Source organism: Nomascus leucogenys, chromosome 8 (assembly GCF_006542625.1).
Source record: "Nomascus leucogenys isolate Asia chromosome 8, Asia_NLE_v1, whole genome shotgun sequence".
Taxonomy (NCBI): Eukaryota; Metazoa; Chordata; class Mammalia; order Primates; family Hylobatidae; genus Nomascus; species Nomascus leucogenys.
In genome coordinates, this window is record NC_044388.1 from 97,767,944 (window position 1) to 97,785,208 (window position 17,265).

The window sequence follows — 17,265 nt, forward strand, 5'->3', positions numbered from 1 at the left end:
GAGTGACTGCGTGTGCGCTTTGTCCAGGGGCTTCTTTTTAAAGACGTTCCTGCACCATGTCTGCTGTCAAAAGGAAATAGGGCAATGCCTCCAAGCTTGTCCGACCTGCAGCCTACAGGCTGCATGTGGCCCAAGATGGCTTTGAATGCAGCCCAACACAAATTCATAAACTTTCTTAAAGCATTATGAGGTTTTTTTTTTTTTAGCTCATCAGCTATGGTTAGTGTGAGTATATTTTATGTGTGGCCTGACAATTCTTCTTTCAATGTGGCCCAGGGAAGCCAAAAGATTGGGCACCCCTGGCCTAACCCAAAGGAGGCTAAGGGTGTCCTCTTGGGCACCCTGGTTTTCCATCTTCCCGTGGGATTGGCCGGTATTCGGGGAAGAGGGGACCACGGCAGCTGATGGCTCTGGACTCCTCAGACTGGGTTTGGTGTAGTAACACCCCTCCTGCCCCTCCCCCCTGGTCAGGGAAGGCGCCTGGCTTCCAGCTGTGAGACAGGCTCCGCAGGACTGGGGGCCCTCCCCGCTGGCTGAGAGAGCCAGGGAGGGGGCTTCCCCTGTGAGGTGCAAAACCCGGCCTGGATTTCTGCCCAGACGGCCCCGCCCCCTCCAGGGCCCCACCTTTCCCACTGTTCTGGAGGAAGATCCCCGAGCCGGCCTCAGGCACTTTGCGGTGACTCACACCCCCAACCCCTAAGTCTGAATGTTAAGAGCCCCAGGCTAAGACCACTTGCCTCTGCCACTTTCCATGTGACTGAGGCAAGACCTCCTTGCCAAGGCCTCAGTTTCCCCCTCTCTACTTCAAAGGAGGCAGCTCAGGCAGGTGTCTTAATAATTTAAATGACGAATGTTACTAAAGAGGTAAGGGGCAGGGAGAGAGAGAGAGCACTGTGGGCCATGGTTAGGGAAGGGTGGAGGAGCTGTGTCCTGAAAGGGTGGACTTTGGTCGGGTGGAGAAAATAGCCAAGAAGGCAGTCCCTGCTGGCAGCACAGCAAAGAGAAGTGAGAATTAGGGGGAGCAGAGGTGAGGCTGGAGGGGACTTTGGTTGGAGCAAGATTATTTGGGGTCCAAATAACAAGGATGTTTAGATGTATTGCCATTGTGCTCTGGGGAGCCACGGAAGGTTCTTGAGCTGAGGAGTGACTTGGGAGAAAGCTTTTCAGCCAATGCAATAGAGGGAGTTGGCACCTTTCCTTCTACCAGCCTGAGTTTCTGATCCCTACAGTAGGGCAGGGATTGTTCTGCCCTGCCTTCAGTGCTTTGAGTGCTTGAAACAGACACCGTGATTTTAATTATATAAAAATGATACGTGTATCAGAGGGGACAACCTTTAAAACGTAAAGAATAGGCAAGTATCCTGCATCACAGGGCAGTCTTTCAATCTGGCTGGACCCGGGCCTGCGGAGCAGTGAGGGTCGTTTCTCAGCCCAGCGAGCCTGGGGCAGGAACGGACCCTAATTGAAGGTGACCGTCCCCAAGCATGCGTCCTACCCCGGGCTCCGGAGAGCGCACAAGCAGGTGTGCACCGTCTACCCGCGCTGGCGGGATTGGGTGCCTGGTGCCTGGTGCTCCCTCAGGTCGACGGTCGAACCCTCGGGCGCGGGGGTGGGAGCCAGAACCCTCGGGGGGACCCGTCTGGGGTCCCGGAGAAACTCCGGGCCGCCTCGCCCCGCCGACTCCAGGCCGGGATTTCTCCGGCACTGACTTTCCGGGCCGGTGCCAGCCCGGCCTCCGGGTCCCCAGCCCCCGCCGCGGGGCCGGCTGCTCGGGGAGCGGGAGGGGGCAGGAGGCGGAGGAGGAGTTTAAGAGACTTTGTGGGGCAGCCAGGGCCTCGGCGGCCGCTCGGGCGAGCGCGGGAGAACGCGGGGGCGCCCGCCGGGCTGTCCGGAGCGGCCGATGGGGCCCGTGTGAGCGCGCCCAGGCCCGGCCCGGTGCCCGGCGGGCGGCAGCATGTCCGCGGGCGGCAGCGCCAGGAAGAGCACCGGGAGGTCCTCCTACTACTACCGGCTGCTGAGGCGGCCCCGGCTGCAGCGACAGAGGAGCCGCTCCCGCAGCCGGACCCGGCCTGCCAGGGGTAGGCGCCACCCCGACCCCTGACCCCTAGGCCCTCCTAAGGCCACTAAGCCACCTGATGCCCTGGGATGCTAGGGACCGGGATCCTCCTTCCAGCCATTTTCCGGGGGTTTCCTCATCCGCCCCTTCCTGAGTCTGCCGGACCCCCCATTCCCCCAGCTTCTGCCTAGTCCTCCTCTCTCTGGGGGAAGCCGAGGCTCTAGGGTCTCTTAAGCCACGGACAGGGAGAGGGGAGCCTGGAATCTTTCTCCGCATCTCAGATCAGAGCTCCTACCCCACTGTGCCTCAGTTTACTCAGCAGCCGGGCAATAAAGTAACCCAGGGTGGGTCTGAGCTTTCCCACACCTTGCCTTCCCAGCCCAGGCCGCGGACTTCTTTCTTCCCTTTCCAGGAACTTAACGGGCTCCCCACCTCTTGGGTGCTAGGACAAGTGGGTGGACCTCAGGGAAGGAACCGGGACCCCTCGAGCGGGTGGGTGCCAGCTCCTTTGCAAAGTTTCTCTCCATCAAGCTCAGGAGGCAGGACGAGACGGAGGGGGAGGTGCGAGCAGCATTTTCTTTTTCCAGTAACAGGATCCTCGGCTGGAAATGCGTGTGATCCCGGGGGCTGCGTTTGGGCGGGTGGGGGCCGGGACTTCCTTCCCTGGCTGAGTGGGAGGGAGGGAAGCCCCCTGGGAGGAGGAGGCCTTCAAGGGGGCTCTGGGGAGGCTGGAGTCCTAGGCAGAGGTTCAGGCCCACCGAGGGTGCCCCTGGGGTGAAAGGGAGGAGAAAGACGGCTCCTTAGCAGGGACCTGGGCCGAGTTGACACCATCAGGTTATCTTGAAAGTGGGAAGCCGGGCCCTGTGCTAACAAATGCCATGCAGGGAATCTGGTAGACCCAGAGGGGCCACATTCCCACCCTGCAGGTTGCCGTTGTGTGACCTGGGCTGAGCTGCCTCTGAACTTCAGTTTTCTTGTCAGTGTGAGAGTAAATGAAGCAGGCAGGCAGTGTTCGTTTGCTTCCCCCAGAATGGGGAAGGCTTTTCCCACAGTCAGAGCTGAGTAGCGATGTGCAGTCCAGGGCTTCCTCAGGAAGTAGTGAGTTCCCTGTTGCACAGAAGGGTTCAAGCTGAGGCTAAGCGTGTGCACAGGTGTGTGCTGGTAGTTCAGTCCTCAAGGGTCTCTCACAGCCTGTGATCCCCTCCACTCCTGCCTTTCCTGAAGTCTTAGTAAGTACAGAATTAACAGTACTAAGTTACTTACAAGTACAGAATTAATACTACTAAGCCTTTAGTACTCCCTCCCCCTGGAGAGAGTACTAAAGATCTGGGGAAAGGCTTTATCTCCGTGGTTCAGGTTTTGGTTCTCCTGTCTCTGTCCTTCTATTTAATTCTGTACTTTCTAAGACCTGGGAAAAGGCTTAGTACTATTAATTCTGTACTTACTCCCTCCCCCTGAACTTGGTCGGGGAGACTGGGAATCTGGGCTCAAGCTTTATGACTTTGGGCAAGTCATTTCCCCTTTCTGAACTTAGTTTTCCTGGTTGTAAAATGGACCTGCTGTATGTGGAGGATTCAGTGAAGAAACTGAGAAATGGGAGCTGTGAAAATGCCCAGTACTGTTCAGATCACCCTGGGGCCTCTCCTTCTGCATACACCTCACGTCACCTCACCCACCTGCCCCTCCTTTGCCTCAGAAATGCCCTGCTTGACCTTTTCCTCTTCTCACCTCAGCCCAGTTCCATCCTTGACTGTAATGGGAGTCGCGCTCCTGCTCAGCTGACCGGGCAGGGGATTATCAATGTGTCAGGGGCTGTCACCTGAGCCCCAGCTCCCAGACCCCCACATGCACAGGATCACTGCTTTGTGTCCCAACCTTGAAGGAGCTCACAGCCTGCAGAGAGTGGGGAGGAGACTGTCTCTGAACAGAAGTTATATCTGGGGAGATCAGGGAGAGCTTCACAGAGGAGGTGACATTTGGATGGGATCTCACAAAATGATTAGGATTTCCCTTGGCAGAGGCAGTGATTGAGTCAGATCTGGGTTCAAGTCTCAGCTGTGCACACAACTATTCTTCAGCCAGTTACCTCTCCTCAGTGACCTTGTGTGGTTAGAGGGGCTAGCAGTGACAGGGTCATGTGAAGGCCAGAAGCCAGTGCCTGGGACTAAGGCTGCAGCTGAGGGTGAGCTACTGTCCTCTCTCTGGACAAAATGAACAGATGCACAGTCAGGGAGAAGGAAAACGGCTTGGGTGTTGAGGATACAGTTCCTCCTGGGGTTGGGGAGGGGAGTGGATTGGGAAGGGGGCTGGGTGGGTAGGTGGGGAAGAGCAGGCAACAGTAGTTTGGATTTGATAAAGGGCCTTGAACTTTGGGAGGCCAAGGCAGGAGGAATCCTTGAGCCCACGAGTTCAAGACCAGCCTGGGCAACATAGCAAGACCCTGTCTCAATATTGTTTTTTGGTTTTTTGTTTTTGTTTTTTTAAAAAAGGCCTTGAGTGATGAGGCGTTAGTTAGAGCTGCAGCCAGGGTGTGGGGTGGAGGCTGGAGGCACCCTGTCCTCCTTGGTGGGAGGCAGCTAGGGCAGCCATTGCCCTCCCTCCACTAAAGCCTCAGACACCTGACTCTGCCCCAGAGCAACAACCACCACCTGAGGGCAGGGCCCCACCCAGGGAGAAACTCAGGCTGAGGAAGCCACCCTGTGGCCTTTGAGCCAGTCCCTTCTGACCTTAAACTTCAGTCTCCCCATCCACATGGGGGCTTGGTCCCATGGCGTGGTAGCATCAGACCTCAGAGGAGTGGGTGGTGCCTAGCATCTCAGCCTGGATCAGACTCTTGTCCCCACACTCTTTCTGGCCTCTGGCACTAGTATGGAAGGAAAATGACCAAGAACTCAGGCTGTGTATTTGTTCAGAAACAGAAAAATGCAAGGAAGAGTTGGTTGCTGCCGGGTTCTGCAGCTGGCCGGCTGGGGGAAGGGAGCAGGGCTTTGTCCCTTGTAGGGCTGTGAGTGAGGGACAGTGTCTGCAGTCTCCCTCGTTTGACCAATAAGGGGCTTAGGTTCTTCCCTTCTCTGGGCTTCAGTTTCCCCATCTGAAGAATGGGCAGAGTGAGACCTGGTGTGGTGGGGGATAGAGCACGAAGCTGGAGGGTAGCTGGAGGTGGGGTAGAAACAGTGACCTTCGGAGGGGGAGGGCCATTTACATTTTCCCACGGTGTCCCTGACTCCACTTGAAGGCTGGCCATGCCCCATGGATTTGGGGGGATCCTGTCCCCAGAAGGGTGTCATCAGCAAGGTGCCTCCCCACCTAGTCACACCAAAATCAAGAACAGTTTTGTCTCTGACCCCTCTGTTTCCCCAGGGCTACTAGGAGAAACAGAAATTTTCCTCTAGCCCTAGATAAAGTTCTGACCCATTCATTCAGCCAGTCAGCTCCTCTTAAGCACCTACTATGTGCTGGGCTTCAGCTTAGGTGCAGGGGCACATGGAGATGAATCACACGTGCTCCCAGCCCTTGCCAGGCCCCCAGTCTGTTGGGGAGGCCAGCTTGTTGGGGTGCACTAGGGCACAAGGCTCTTTCTAGGGGACAGAGCAGTGGGAGGGGACAGAGTTAGTGGGAGGCAGGGGCTCTAGTTCCAGCTCAGCCGCGAACTGGTTGCACGACTGGGCACATCATAGGGCCTCAGTTTCCCCATCTGTTGAGGGGGGTTAATCCTGCTCTGCTGCCTCTTGGAATGCCTATACCCATAGCCATGAGGGGTTTTGATTATGTTATTCATGTATTCATCTGAGTTTTTCTAGGGGTCCAGCCACCTGCCAGGCCCTGGCTGGGAGCTGGGGGTTTTGCAGATGTTTTTCTCTTGAGATGGTCAGGTCCTCCTCCGTGTCTGTACGCACCCCTCTTGCATGCCTCTGTATCTTGCCCACATGATGGGGGAGGATGGTTTCACACAACTGGTTCCTAACCAAGAGAAGAGTTAGGTAAGGACCTCTGTGCCACCATGGGGGGTGGGTAACTTCTCTGGATGGATACTGATATTATCCTCATTTCATAGGTGAGGAAACTGTAGCCCAGAGAATGAAAGCTTTGCCCAAACCCACACAGCTCAGAAATGGTGGAGCCCAGCTCTGCCCACCTCCAGGTCCTGAGATTCACCTTGCGAAATCCATGGGCAGGCAGACCTTTCTAAGGTCAGACCCCGGCTTTGAGAAGGCCACCTCCCTTCATAGCCAATGACTTTATTGGGTGTTCATGGCAATCGTCTCTCACAGTCTTGGTCAAAGCTTGGGAGGGAGGCAGGGGAGTGGCCCCGTTGGCATGTGGTTGGCTTTTTTTTTTTTTTTTGAGACAGAGTTTTGCTTTTGTTGCCCAGGCTGGAATGCAATGGCATGATCTCAGCTCACCGCAACCTCCGCCTCCCGGGTTCAAGCGATTCTCCTGCCTCAGCCTCCCGAGTAGCTGGGATTACGGGCATGCACCACCACACCCGGCTAATTTTGTATTTTCAGTAGAGACGGGGTTTCTCCATGTTGGTCAGGCTGGTCTCGAACTCCCAACCTCAGGTGATCCACCCGCCTCGGCCTCCCAAAGTGCTGGGATTACAGGCATGAGCCACTGTGCCTGGCCGGGACCCTGGCTTTGATAAGGTCTGCAAGAGGCCTCTGGGGCAACAGCTTGGACTTCATGAGTTGGGCGAGCCTGAGAACAGCCCTGAGGTGGGGGGGGTTTGTGGTTCCCCAGTATTCAGATGTTGTGTTTTGTGGTTCCCCAGTTTTCAGATGTTCCCCACAAGGGCCCTAGGCCTGGCTCTCTGCCTCCACCTTGGATGAGACCTGTGAAATCATCATTATGCCCTTTTCTGCCTTGTCTCTTCTTCTGTTTCTGCTGAGACACAATCTCTCATTTGGGGCTTGGCCCTAGCCTTTCCAGTCCCTCCTCTCCCTTACATACCTCAAGGATTGGGGAGCTCAGGTCATGTAATGAGGGTAAAAATGGCTCCTTTTTGTTATGGCTCCTGTGTGCTGCATGCCTGCTCCGTGCCTGGAAATGAGCTCAACTCTGAACTTGCCTTGTCTTATGCAGTGTTCAGAACAACACTGTGAGATGGATACTGATATTATCCTCATTTCATAGGTGAGGAAACTGTAGCCCAGAGAATGAAAGCTTTGCCCAAAGCCACACAGCTCAGAAATGGTGGAGCCCAGCTCTGCCCACCACCAGGTCCTGAGATTCACCTTGCGATATCCATGGGCAGGCAGACCTTTCTAAGGTCAGACCCTGGCTTTGAGAAGGCCACCTCCCTTCACAGCCAATGACTTCACTGGGTGTTCATGGCAATCGTCTCTCACAATCTTGGTCAAAGCTTGGGAGGGAGGCAGGGGAGTGGCCCCGTTGGCATGTGGTTGCCTCCTCCACCTGCCTGGGATAGCTCAGGTGGGACCTCCCCGGCCTGCCCCTGCCCCCTGGATCCTGCTGTCATTCATGTCTTGCCAACCATGCCCTTTCCCAGGGCATGTGACAGGTCTCAGGGCCTCAGCCATGTTTCTCCACCAAAGCCCTTAGTGCTGAGGGTTCAGAGTCTCCTGGTGTGAGGTCCCTGGAGCCTGGCAGACAGCTGAGGCCTAATCCCCAGAGCTCTGTAGGTCCTCGAAGGAGGCCACAGGCCCCATTGAATCTGCTGGAATGTCAGCCTCTTGCCCTTGCCTTTGTCCTTCCTGACCCACCCTCATCACCTTTAATAATCAGGAAGAGAACAGCTCCCTTTCACCAAGCTGAATGTGTTCCTGGCCCCATGCCAAGAGCTCCCCCTGATTACCAAATGTCTCATCTCAGCTCTCCAATCCTCCTGCAGGTAGGGGTTATTGTTGTCACTTTCCTTTGCCAGGTGAGGAAACCCAGCTCTGGGTGTGATATTTCCCTTGCATTTTCCTGTCGGCGTGGTGAAATAACTGGTTTGAACCCAGGCCACTGGACTCAAAAGCTCATGCTCAAAAGCCCCAGGGCTCCGTCTAACTTTCTTGGTTGCTGCAACTCAGAGAGCGCTGGAATGGACCCAGGGCGTGCTCCTCATCTCAGTGGTTCAGGTTTCGGTTCTCCTGTCTCCGTCCTTCTATTTAGTTCTGTACTTACTAAGATCTGGGGGTACAGGCAGGGGCTTGGAGCCTATTTGCCCAGCTACTGAATGGGGAGGTTGGAGAGATGGATACTTGTGGCTCTAGTACCAGGAGCCAACTGTTCCCCTTGACAGCTGGGGAAACTGAGGTCCACAGAGCCAAGGCCACTTGCCCGTGGTTACCTAAAGATGTTAACGAGAAATCCAGGTCTGGAACTCAGATCTCTTTGTATCCTGTTTCGATGTTGGTGTAGTTTGTTGCTTTCCCTAAGATGAGCCCAGACAGGGAAACTGAAGTCCCTGAGCTCCTGGTTGGGTCTTCTGCGGAGACAGAATGGCGATTCAACTCTCGTGTACTGTTGAACTTGACACAAACATGCTCACATCCCGGGCTGCATACGTGTTTTGCTTTAGAAATGACATGAAGCCTTTTGACTATTTTTAAGAGAAAGGCAATGGCTATGATATTTCCCCTGCACCTCCCTCTCCGGGCCACTTGGTTAAATGTCAGGAAAGGGAGAGTATTTCCTGGTCAGGAACATTCAGAGCTTGCTGGGAGCTGAAGTTTTGTTTTCCATTAAGTAGGTATTCGGGGAGTCTATTTTCCTCCGCCGCCTCTGCTGTTTCCCGGGAAGGTTGCGCTTGACAGTTGCAGGGAGGAGGGGCTTGAGAATGAGCAGCCGAGATGCCCATGTATCGCGTGCCCGCTCTAGGAGTGGTGGGGTGGCTATTTTTAGCCATCCCGATTCAGTAGAGGCATTTCAGCGTTTGTTCAATATTTAATTATCCATCTGAAATTGGCCCATGTGGCCTTCAGTTTGGAAGCAGCTCTCTGTGCTGTGATTTCCCAGTTGCATAAATAAGGAAGCAAGGGGAATCTCAATAGCCCTCCAAATAATAATAATGAAAAAAAAAAAAAGAGTAGACTCAGTACTCAGCAAAGACAGGCTTGGTTCCTCAGTCTAGACAGACCACCTGTACGTTAGCAGAGAAGCGCCACGGAGGACGCCCATCACGCCCTTGGAAATGCGGCAGTGCTCAGTCTCCGAATCTCAGATCCACAGCTGCCTGGGTTTTATTGGGGATGAGTTTTCCTCCCTTCGCCAGGTTCCTGTGTTGACTTTGACAGCTGCTAGGTACCTGAGAGGTGGTTTGGGGATTTTGCTTTTGAAAGTCTTGTTAGCTTTTATTTCCCTCTTCTCTTCTCCCTGACAGACAGGAGAGTACTATCGGCATCTGGGCTGTGCTATTTCTTTTTCCTTGGCCTTTGGAGGCGATGTGCCGACACAGCTGTGAGATGAAATAGGCAGAGCACGGGGAGGGAGATGTGGGGGCCATGAGGCTCTGCCTGCCTTCCCCAAGCCCCTGGCTGATGAGGGAGACAGGGGAGAAGAGGAGAGAGTGGGACCCAAGGGTGCTGGGCAGTCAGAGATGACTCCTTCCTAGTGTCCTGCTTGGCATGGGGATTTGTAGACTTTGGGTTTGGAGATTGGAAACCAATAAATTGGTAACCTGGAATAAGCTTGGTTTTCTATCCACTTACACCTCTGTTCTGGGGACACAGAGTTTGGCCTAGGAGTGTGTACAGAGTCCTGACTAGGTCATAAATGCTGTGTGACTGCAGACAAGTCACTGAACATCTCTGGGCTCAGAAGCACATGTAACAGATAGATATGACACAGCATAGGGTGTCATCATAGGCTGGGAGAATTGTGATTATTAGCTGTTCACCCAAAGTCTGAGGGGTTGCTTGCAAATCAGTTAGGGCTGATCTAGAAAGAAAACGTTTGGGAGGCCGAGGTGGGCGGATCACGAGGTCAGGAGATCGAGACCACCCTGGCTAACATGGTGAAACCCCGTCTGTACTAAAAATACAAAAAAATTAGCCGGGCATGGTGGCGGGCGCCTGTAGTCCCAGCTACTCGGGAGGCTGAGGCAGGAGAATGGCATGAACCCGGGAGGCTGAGCTTGCAGTGAGCCGAGATCGCGCCACTGCACTCCAGCCTGGGTGACACAGCGAGACTCCGTCTCAAAAAAAAAAAAAAAGAAAGAAAAAGAAAACGTGATGCCAGTGGGGATTGGACCCACCTAGGTGGTTTCTCGGCATCCCTCCCCTGAGAGGCTGCCACAGGTCTCACTGGTACTTGTTCAGAGCAGCAGAGCTTTAGCGAGCCACCTAGTATGTGCGACCTGTGTGCCAGGGGCTGCCACAGCAGATATAGCCAGCCCCCGCCCTTGGGAGCTCAGAGGCCAAGGGGAAAGTAGTCTTGGCATAAGGTTAGCAGATGGTGTGACTGGAAAGGTAGGCAGGGCCTTGAATGGTGAGCAAAGAGGGGAGAACAGCCCCTGGCAGGCCACTGGGAATCCAAGGAAGGATTTTGAAAATAACAGGAATGATAACAGTGATCGCCATGTCTTGAGCACTTACACAGCGCCAGGGGTTCTTCTAAGCCCTTTACATGCATCCTGCCTTAAATCGTCATTCTCCCAGGTGGTGTTATCAGCTCCACTTTGTAGATGAGAAAACTGAGGCTCAGACTGGTTAAGCGACTTGCTCAGCATCACCCAGCTACTGAGTGGCAGAGTCCAGGATGTTTAACCCTCATATGCTTACCAGAGCTGTGATTTAGGAAAAGAACTCTTAGCAACCCGCAAGCTAGACTGGTATGGTGCAGGGAGAAGAAAGTGGGAAGAGGGAGCAGGGAGGCCAGTCTGCTTCCTGGAGAATCTTGAAGGAGGCCGGCAGGTGCAGGATGGGGGAAGGCAGAGGGCAGGTGGAGAGGAGCTGGGAAGTTTGGAAGGGCTGACACAGGAGACAGGCTGCCTCCATCCGAGGGCCAGTGCTGGGCTCCTGCCACGATCTCTCCCTGGCCTGCGGTGAAATGAGGACTGTAAGGGCATTGCAGCGAGTTTCCTATAACATCCATTTCACTTCAGTAACCCATTTTGGTGCCTCTTTTTTATTCTGAGATGATGGTCTTTGGATTCTTTGGGGTTAGAACATTCCTTTTATGCAATGCATAAATGTCTAGTATGCACCATACTAAATGGTGTTCATTTTTTTTAAACATCTATATTTGGCAAGAAAAGAAGTCAGTGGTTCTATGTGGCCCACCCTCATATTACGCTACTTCATAGTTTTTATTTATAAACATTGAACTAGTTCCTGGAATTCCCACAGGATGGTAGGCTGACACCCACGAAGGAGAAGTCCAGGGGTCATCCTTACAGCGAGAGGAGTAGGAGCTGGTGGCGGGATAAGGTGGTGGGATAAGGCCCTTGGAAAGGCGTGAAGAAGGGGGAGGATGAGGTTCAGTGAGGGCTGGGGTGGGGGGTGCCTGGCAGGCTGTGGACATGGCTGATGGGCCTGCCTTGGATGCTGATGCTGCAGGGGTTGTGGCACAAGACCGGGCAAGGGGCTCTTCAGGGAGCAGCTTTAGGAGAAGGTGAGACATGTGCTGGAGGCTGCAAGGGATTGATTATTTGGGGGAGAGGAGGTGTGGGGTGCAGAATAGGACAGGATTGGCGAAGTTGGTGAAAATGGGAGTGCAAGAGAAGCTTGGATTTCCCATTAACTGTCGATACAGTCATGGTTCCACCTGGTATCTAGAAACCTGTTCACAATTGTAGGTTTAGCAGCAAACAGGGTGGGGTGAGTGTCTCTACCCATCAGCAGCAGCCTCTGAACTCTCCTGGGACCCTGAGCTTCAGAGGACCCAGGCTGTGGCCCCCCTCCCCCACTTTAGCAATGCTGTCTGCAGAGGGAGGGGCAGGTTTTACTAGCACAGGGAGTGCTCCAGCTCCTGTGTGTCGGGGGACATTCTGGAAGAGGCTCTCTTCCAGAAGCTATGGAAGGTCCTCAGGAGACAGACCACCAGTCTGGGCTAAACCCCTCCATCTAAATTAAACAACAACAACAATAATAATGTTGATGACCATGCACCATGGTTTATGCCTGTAATCCCAGCACTTTGGAAGGCTAAGGCGGGAGGATCACTTGAGGCCAGAAGCTTGAGACCAGCCTGGGCAACATAGTGAGACCCCATCTCTACAAAAAATTTTATAATTTTTTGTTGTGGTGGCACAGGCCTGTGGTGTTAACTATTTAAAAGGCTGAGGTTGGAGGATTGCCTGGGCCAAGGAGTTCCAGGTTATGATGACCTATGATCACACCACTGCACTCTGCCCTGGGCAACAGGGTAGGACCCTGTCTCAAAAACAAAACAAAAAACCCCAACTCCTAAGATTACAAAAAACAGTAAATATCTATTACAGAACAGAAGAAAATAAAAATCACCTTTAATCTAGCACCCACCAATAAGCTCTGGGATCATCGAGGGGTTATTTCCAGCCCTTCCCCTTCTTTTCTTTAAGTTTTTGAAAATTCCAAAATATTTGAAAGTAGTACAGAAAAGCATAGAAAATACTATTGCAGACACCCACCTCTCAGGTTGAACAAACCTTAACATTGCCATACCTGCCTCTCTTCTCTTTTCTTTCTATCTTAGAAATAGAAATGATGCAGGTCCAGAAGGAGTCAGGACAGTGTGGTCTACTGGCCAAACCCCGCCCCTCATCTGTTTCTGTATGACTTGTGAGCCAAGAATAGTTTTTACATTTTTAAAGGGTTGGAACAAAAAGTCAGAAGAAGGAGAACATAGGGAATTATATGAAATTCAAATTTCAGTGCCCATAAATAAAGTTTTATTGGAACACAGCCATGTTCATTCATTTGTGTGTTGTCTATAGCTGCTTTCACGCTACAGTGGCAGAGTTGAATAGCTGAGACAGAGACCATATGGACTTGTAAACCTGAAATATTTGCTATCTGGCCTTTTATGGAAAGTTTGCTGACGCCCGAGATACAGCTAAAGCCACCTACTCTCTCTCCAGGGATAACTGGCCACCCAAAGGTGGTGGGTATCCTGCCTACATGTGCTTTCTGCTTTACATAGAAGCCTATGCGTATGCTTCCAAGTGTGTCGAATTGCATTGTGTGTTTAAAAATGGATATGGTGAAATTGCACATGGCAGAGAGGAGCAAACACATATGGACACCCTGAGACCTCCTTAGTTTCCTGAACTCCAGCAGCACAGAATAAATGCCAGCTCTCTGCCGGCCCTGGAATGGGCCCTGCAGCTGCAGAGAAAAGAATCGTGGGAAGAAAACTCCAGAAGAAAAAATGGGGAAAGTGACACTGCCGACTCCAATTACTAGAAATTCTCAGAAAGTAAAAAAGGAAAAAGAAACTCAGGGTCGAGAGAAGACTTTGGGCCGGTAAATTCATCCTTGGAGTGTTCAGGAAATCCAGAGATTTTTGGAAGGCTGGGAATTCTTTGGAAGTGAGGGGTGTCTGGAGATAAGGAATAGGAAGCATGGGCTGTCAAAAGCAATTGTTAGGGAGCTCAAGTAGAGAAGCAAAAGGAAAACCTGGGGACAAGGTGGACAGATGCTGAAAACCTTGTAGGATTTATACTAGGCTACGCCAGACTATTAACGCGGCCAACCAGAGGCCAACGAGCAAGCAAACCCTTGCACTGTCCTTGCGGAAGGGTCCTACCCAGCATCCTGGGATGTAACTGGGAAGGATGTGTCTCATTAGCTCCTCTGCCCCACCTCTGGAGTACCAGCTCCAAGCCAAACTCGTCCCCTCTGAGGAGCTGCTGTGCCCTGCCCCCGAGTGCTCTATGTTGCGGATCTTCCGGGCAGGAATGGTGGCCTGGATGCTGAGCCCTCTACAGTTGTCCCCATGTCCCTCTCCCACCAGAGTCCACTCCCCAGCAGCAGTGGGCAACCTCCTCTGACTCTGAACCACCTCCTGAGCTTAGAGACCATTGGAACTCGATCCCAGTTCCCTTCGGGAGACAGCAGGCTGTCACAGTTCCATGGCCTCGGGACACTGTACCTGTACTGCCTCCAAACTCAACATCATAAAAACAAAATGTGAAATCAACATCCCTCATCTTTGGGTAGCTGGGACTGAGCTGGGCCCTGGGGACATAGAGAGAGGCCAAGGGCTGGGTGCAAATTCAGCTTCCTGAGTGACTTGGGACCACTGTTTTCTCACTCATCTCTGCACAGTGCCATTCCTTTCCCACATTGGGGCAACCCTTAGATTCAGAGATATTCGGGCTTGAATCCTGTTTTCAACATTTCCTAGCTGTATGGTCATGGTTTGAACTTCAGTTTCCTCCTATTAAAGGTGGAACTGATGTTTCTTAATTCAGGAGTCAATTTTAGGATAAAAATACAAATACATGGCACAGTCACTATCTCTCTTAGATCTGTTTCTCCACATTTCCTGGTGATCCATTTTTATTACATAGAGATAGCTGGTTGTTTTAGAACTATTTGTTGAAAAACATCATTTCCAGCATCAATTTACCTCGGCACTGTTTCTGAAAATCAGTTGCCCATGTATGTATGGGTCTATTTCTAGACTCTATTCTGTTCCATTGATCTGTATGTCTATCCTTATGCCAATACTACATTGTTTTGTAAATTAGCTATATTTCAAGACCAAAGTACTTCTTGAGACCAGGTAACGTAAGTCCCCCAACCTGTTTCTTCTTTCTCAAGTTTGTTTCGCTGTCTAGGTCCTTTGGTTTGCCATCTAAATTAAAAATTCATCTTGTCAGTGTCCTCAAAATTTTTATTTTGGATTTTGATTGGGATTACATTGACTCTATGGATCAGTTTGGGGAGAAATGTCAGCTAAGCAATACTGAGTCTTCCAACCCTTGAATGTGGTATACCTCTTTATTTAGATCCTTAGTGTCTCTCAGCAGAGTTTCTGAGTTATTAGTCTCTTATGTGTTAAATTTATTAAGTATGTTTTAGTGCTCTTGGCTAATCACTGAAGTGGCTGAGATTTTACTCTACTTGCAGCTAACAAGTTAAACAGGTAGTTTCATGAGTTCTGGTGGAAGACACGAGACACCTGGGTCAGAGACAAAGGACTCTATGATCCATGGCATAGCAGACAGAATAAGCTTCAGGTTTATATCAGTTCCCCTTCCTGCTAACTTCCCAGGGCTATTGTAGAACATAAAATCATCTATGCTAGAACATAAAATCATGATCTATTCTAGAACATAAAATGATCTTCTTTGTAGCTTTCCCAAATTATAACCTCATGTCCCTTACAGGATCTGATATACAGTCTGAGCCAACTGTTCTAGAGGCTAAAAATTACACAAAGGACTGAAATTCAGTTTTGCTTTAGTATCAAATCATTAAATTAGAACTTTGGAGACAAGTTAAAATTTGACTTCCAAGTTGTCAAATACAGAAAAGTAAAGAAAGTTTCAGAATTACATGGAAAAACCAATATGTACACACTTAAAACTTTATGCCTGTTTATATTTGTTAGAAAAAATAAGCCTGTTATTTTATATAGCCATGTTGTTCTAATTTAATAATATAGATTTTAAATAAACATGAGTTAGACATGGTGGCTTATGCTTGTAATCCCAGCACTTTGGAAGGCCGTGGCTGGAAGGAGGATTGCTGGAGGCCAGGAGTCGGAGACCCCCTGGCCAACATAGTGAGACCCCATCTCTAATGAAAATAAATAAAGAAAAGAACAAAAGTGCGGAACATTACTAAGGTGGAAATTTTGGGGGAAAATAGTTTACAGTTAATGAATGAAATGAAAAATAAGATGAATTTAATAATACATGTGGATATTTAGGTTTTGATAATCATGGTTCCCTCTGGAGTGCTATAATTAGAACTTATATACCCTAAAGGAGTATTACAGATGTACTTAGTACCTATACTAAAGGTAAAATACACAGAGTGTGGAGTGACTGTATGAAAGGATAACGTGTACAGATGTGAAAACATCTCCAGGCTATATTATGAAATAAGCAACCAAGGTATCCTATATTTTTGTGGTTTTCAAGCTCTATCGCATATGTCTTTTGAAAAAAAGTGCATTATGGAGAAAGAATAAAGCTGACCTTCTATGGGAATAAGTGTGATATTTCTAAAAGGAAGCTTTTCTCTTTCATTAAGGCATTTGTAGATTTGAAAGAGGAGAGATGGGAGCCCTTGAAAGTCCATAGTCCTGAATCAGCCGATGATCTGAACCTCTATCCCTCTATCTTTCCTTTAATGTAACTAGAATATGTTGAGCCTGGATCCATGGATGTATTAGTGCCTGTGGCTGCTGTAACAAATGACCACAAACTTGTAACTCAAAGCAACAGAAAGTTATTATCTTACCGTTCTGGGGGACAGAAGTCTGAAATCATTTTCACTGGGCTAAAATCAAGGTGTCAGCAGGGCTGCATTCCTTCTTCAGGCTCTGGAGAATAATCTATTTCCTTGCTTTTGCCAGCTTCTGGAAGTTGCCTGGTGCCTTGTCTCATAGCCCCATGTCACTCTGCTTCCGTCATCACATTGCTTTCTCTGACCTGCCTATCGCCTTCTTGTAAAGACCCTTGTGATTATTTTAGGCCCACCCAGGTAATCCAAGATAATCCCCTCATCTCAACATCCTTAAATTAATCACATCTGCAAAGTCCCTTTTGCCACAGAAGGTGACATATCACAGGTTCTAGGGATTAGGACGCATGGTTCCTTGGGGAACATTAGTCTGCGTAGCACAGGTGGGTAAGGTTTAGTAACCTCCAAGCAACACCTCTCCTCCCTGTCCCAGAGAGGCGTGCCTGAAGGCCGAGCTAGAAAAAGTGTGCAGTGGCATGTTCTCAATCATAAGTGAGAGTTGAACAATGAGAGCACTTGGACACAGGGAGGGGAACATCACACACTGCGGCCTATCGGCGGGTCGGGGGCGCCAGGGGAAGGACAGCATGAGGACAAATACCTAATGCATGTGGGGCTTAAAACCTAGACAACAGGATGATGGGTGCAGCAAACCACCATGTCACATGTATGCCTATGTAACAAACCTGCACGTTCTGCACGTGAATCCCAGAACTAAAAGTAAAATTAAAAAGTGTGCAGTGACAGCGAGGAGAGCTGCCAATTTATCAGTGCATTATTTCAGCAAACTCTTTATCTGGCTTCATCCCCCATCCCCAGCCCCAACACACACACACGCACACACACACACACACACACACACAC

At 50.8% G+C, this 17,265-nt stretch overlaps 1 protein-coding gene across 6 annotated transcripts in view; it reads left to right on the forward strand.

The window, feature by feature from the left end:
- The first annotated feature begins 1,807 nt into the window (after positions 1–1,807).
- Positions 1,808–17,265, forward strand: part of DAB2IP (DAB2 interacting protein) — a 134,131-nt gene continuing 118,673 nt past the window's right edge. For all 6 annotated transcript variants that reach the window (XM_030817755.1, XM_030817742.1, XM_030817745.1 and 3 more), the window contains exon 1: positions 1,808–2,078. Coding sequence is in view for 5 of the 6 variants with exons in the window: in XM_030817742.1 (XP_030673602.1) it covers positions 1,955–2,078 (124 nt within the window). In the remaining variant the exon portion in view is untranslated. The remainder of the gene's footprint in view (positions 2,079–17,265) is intronic.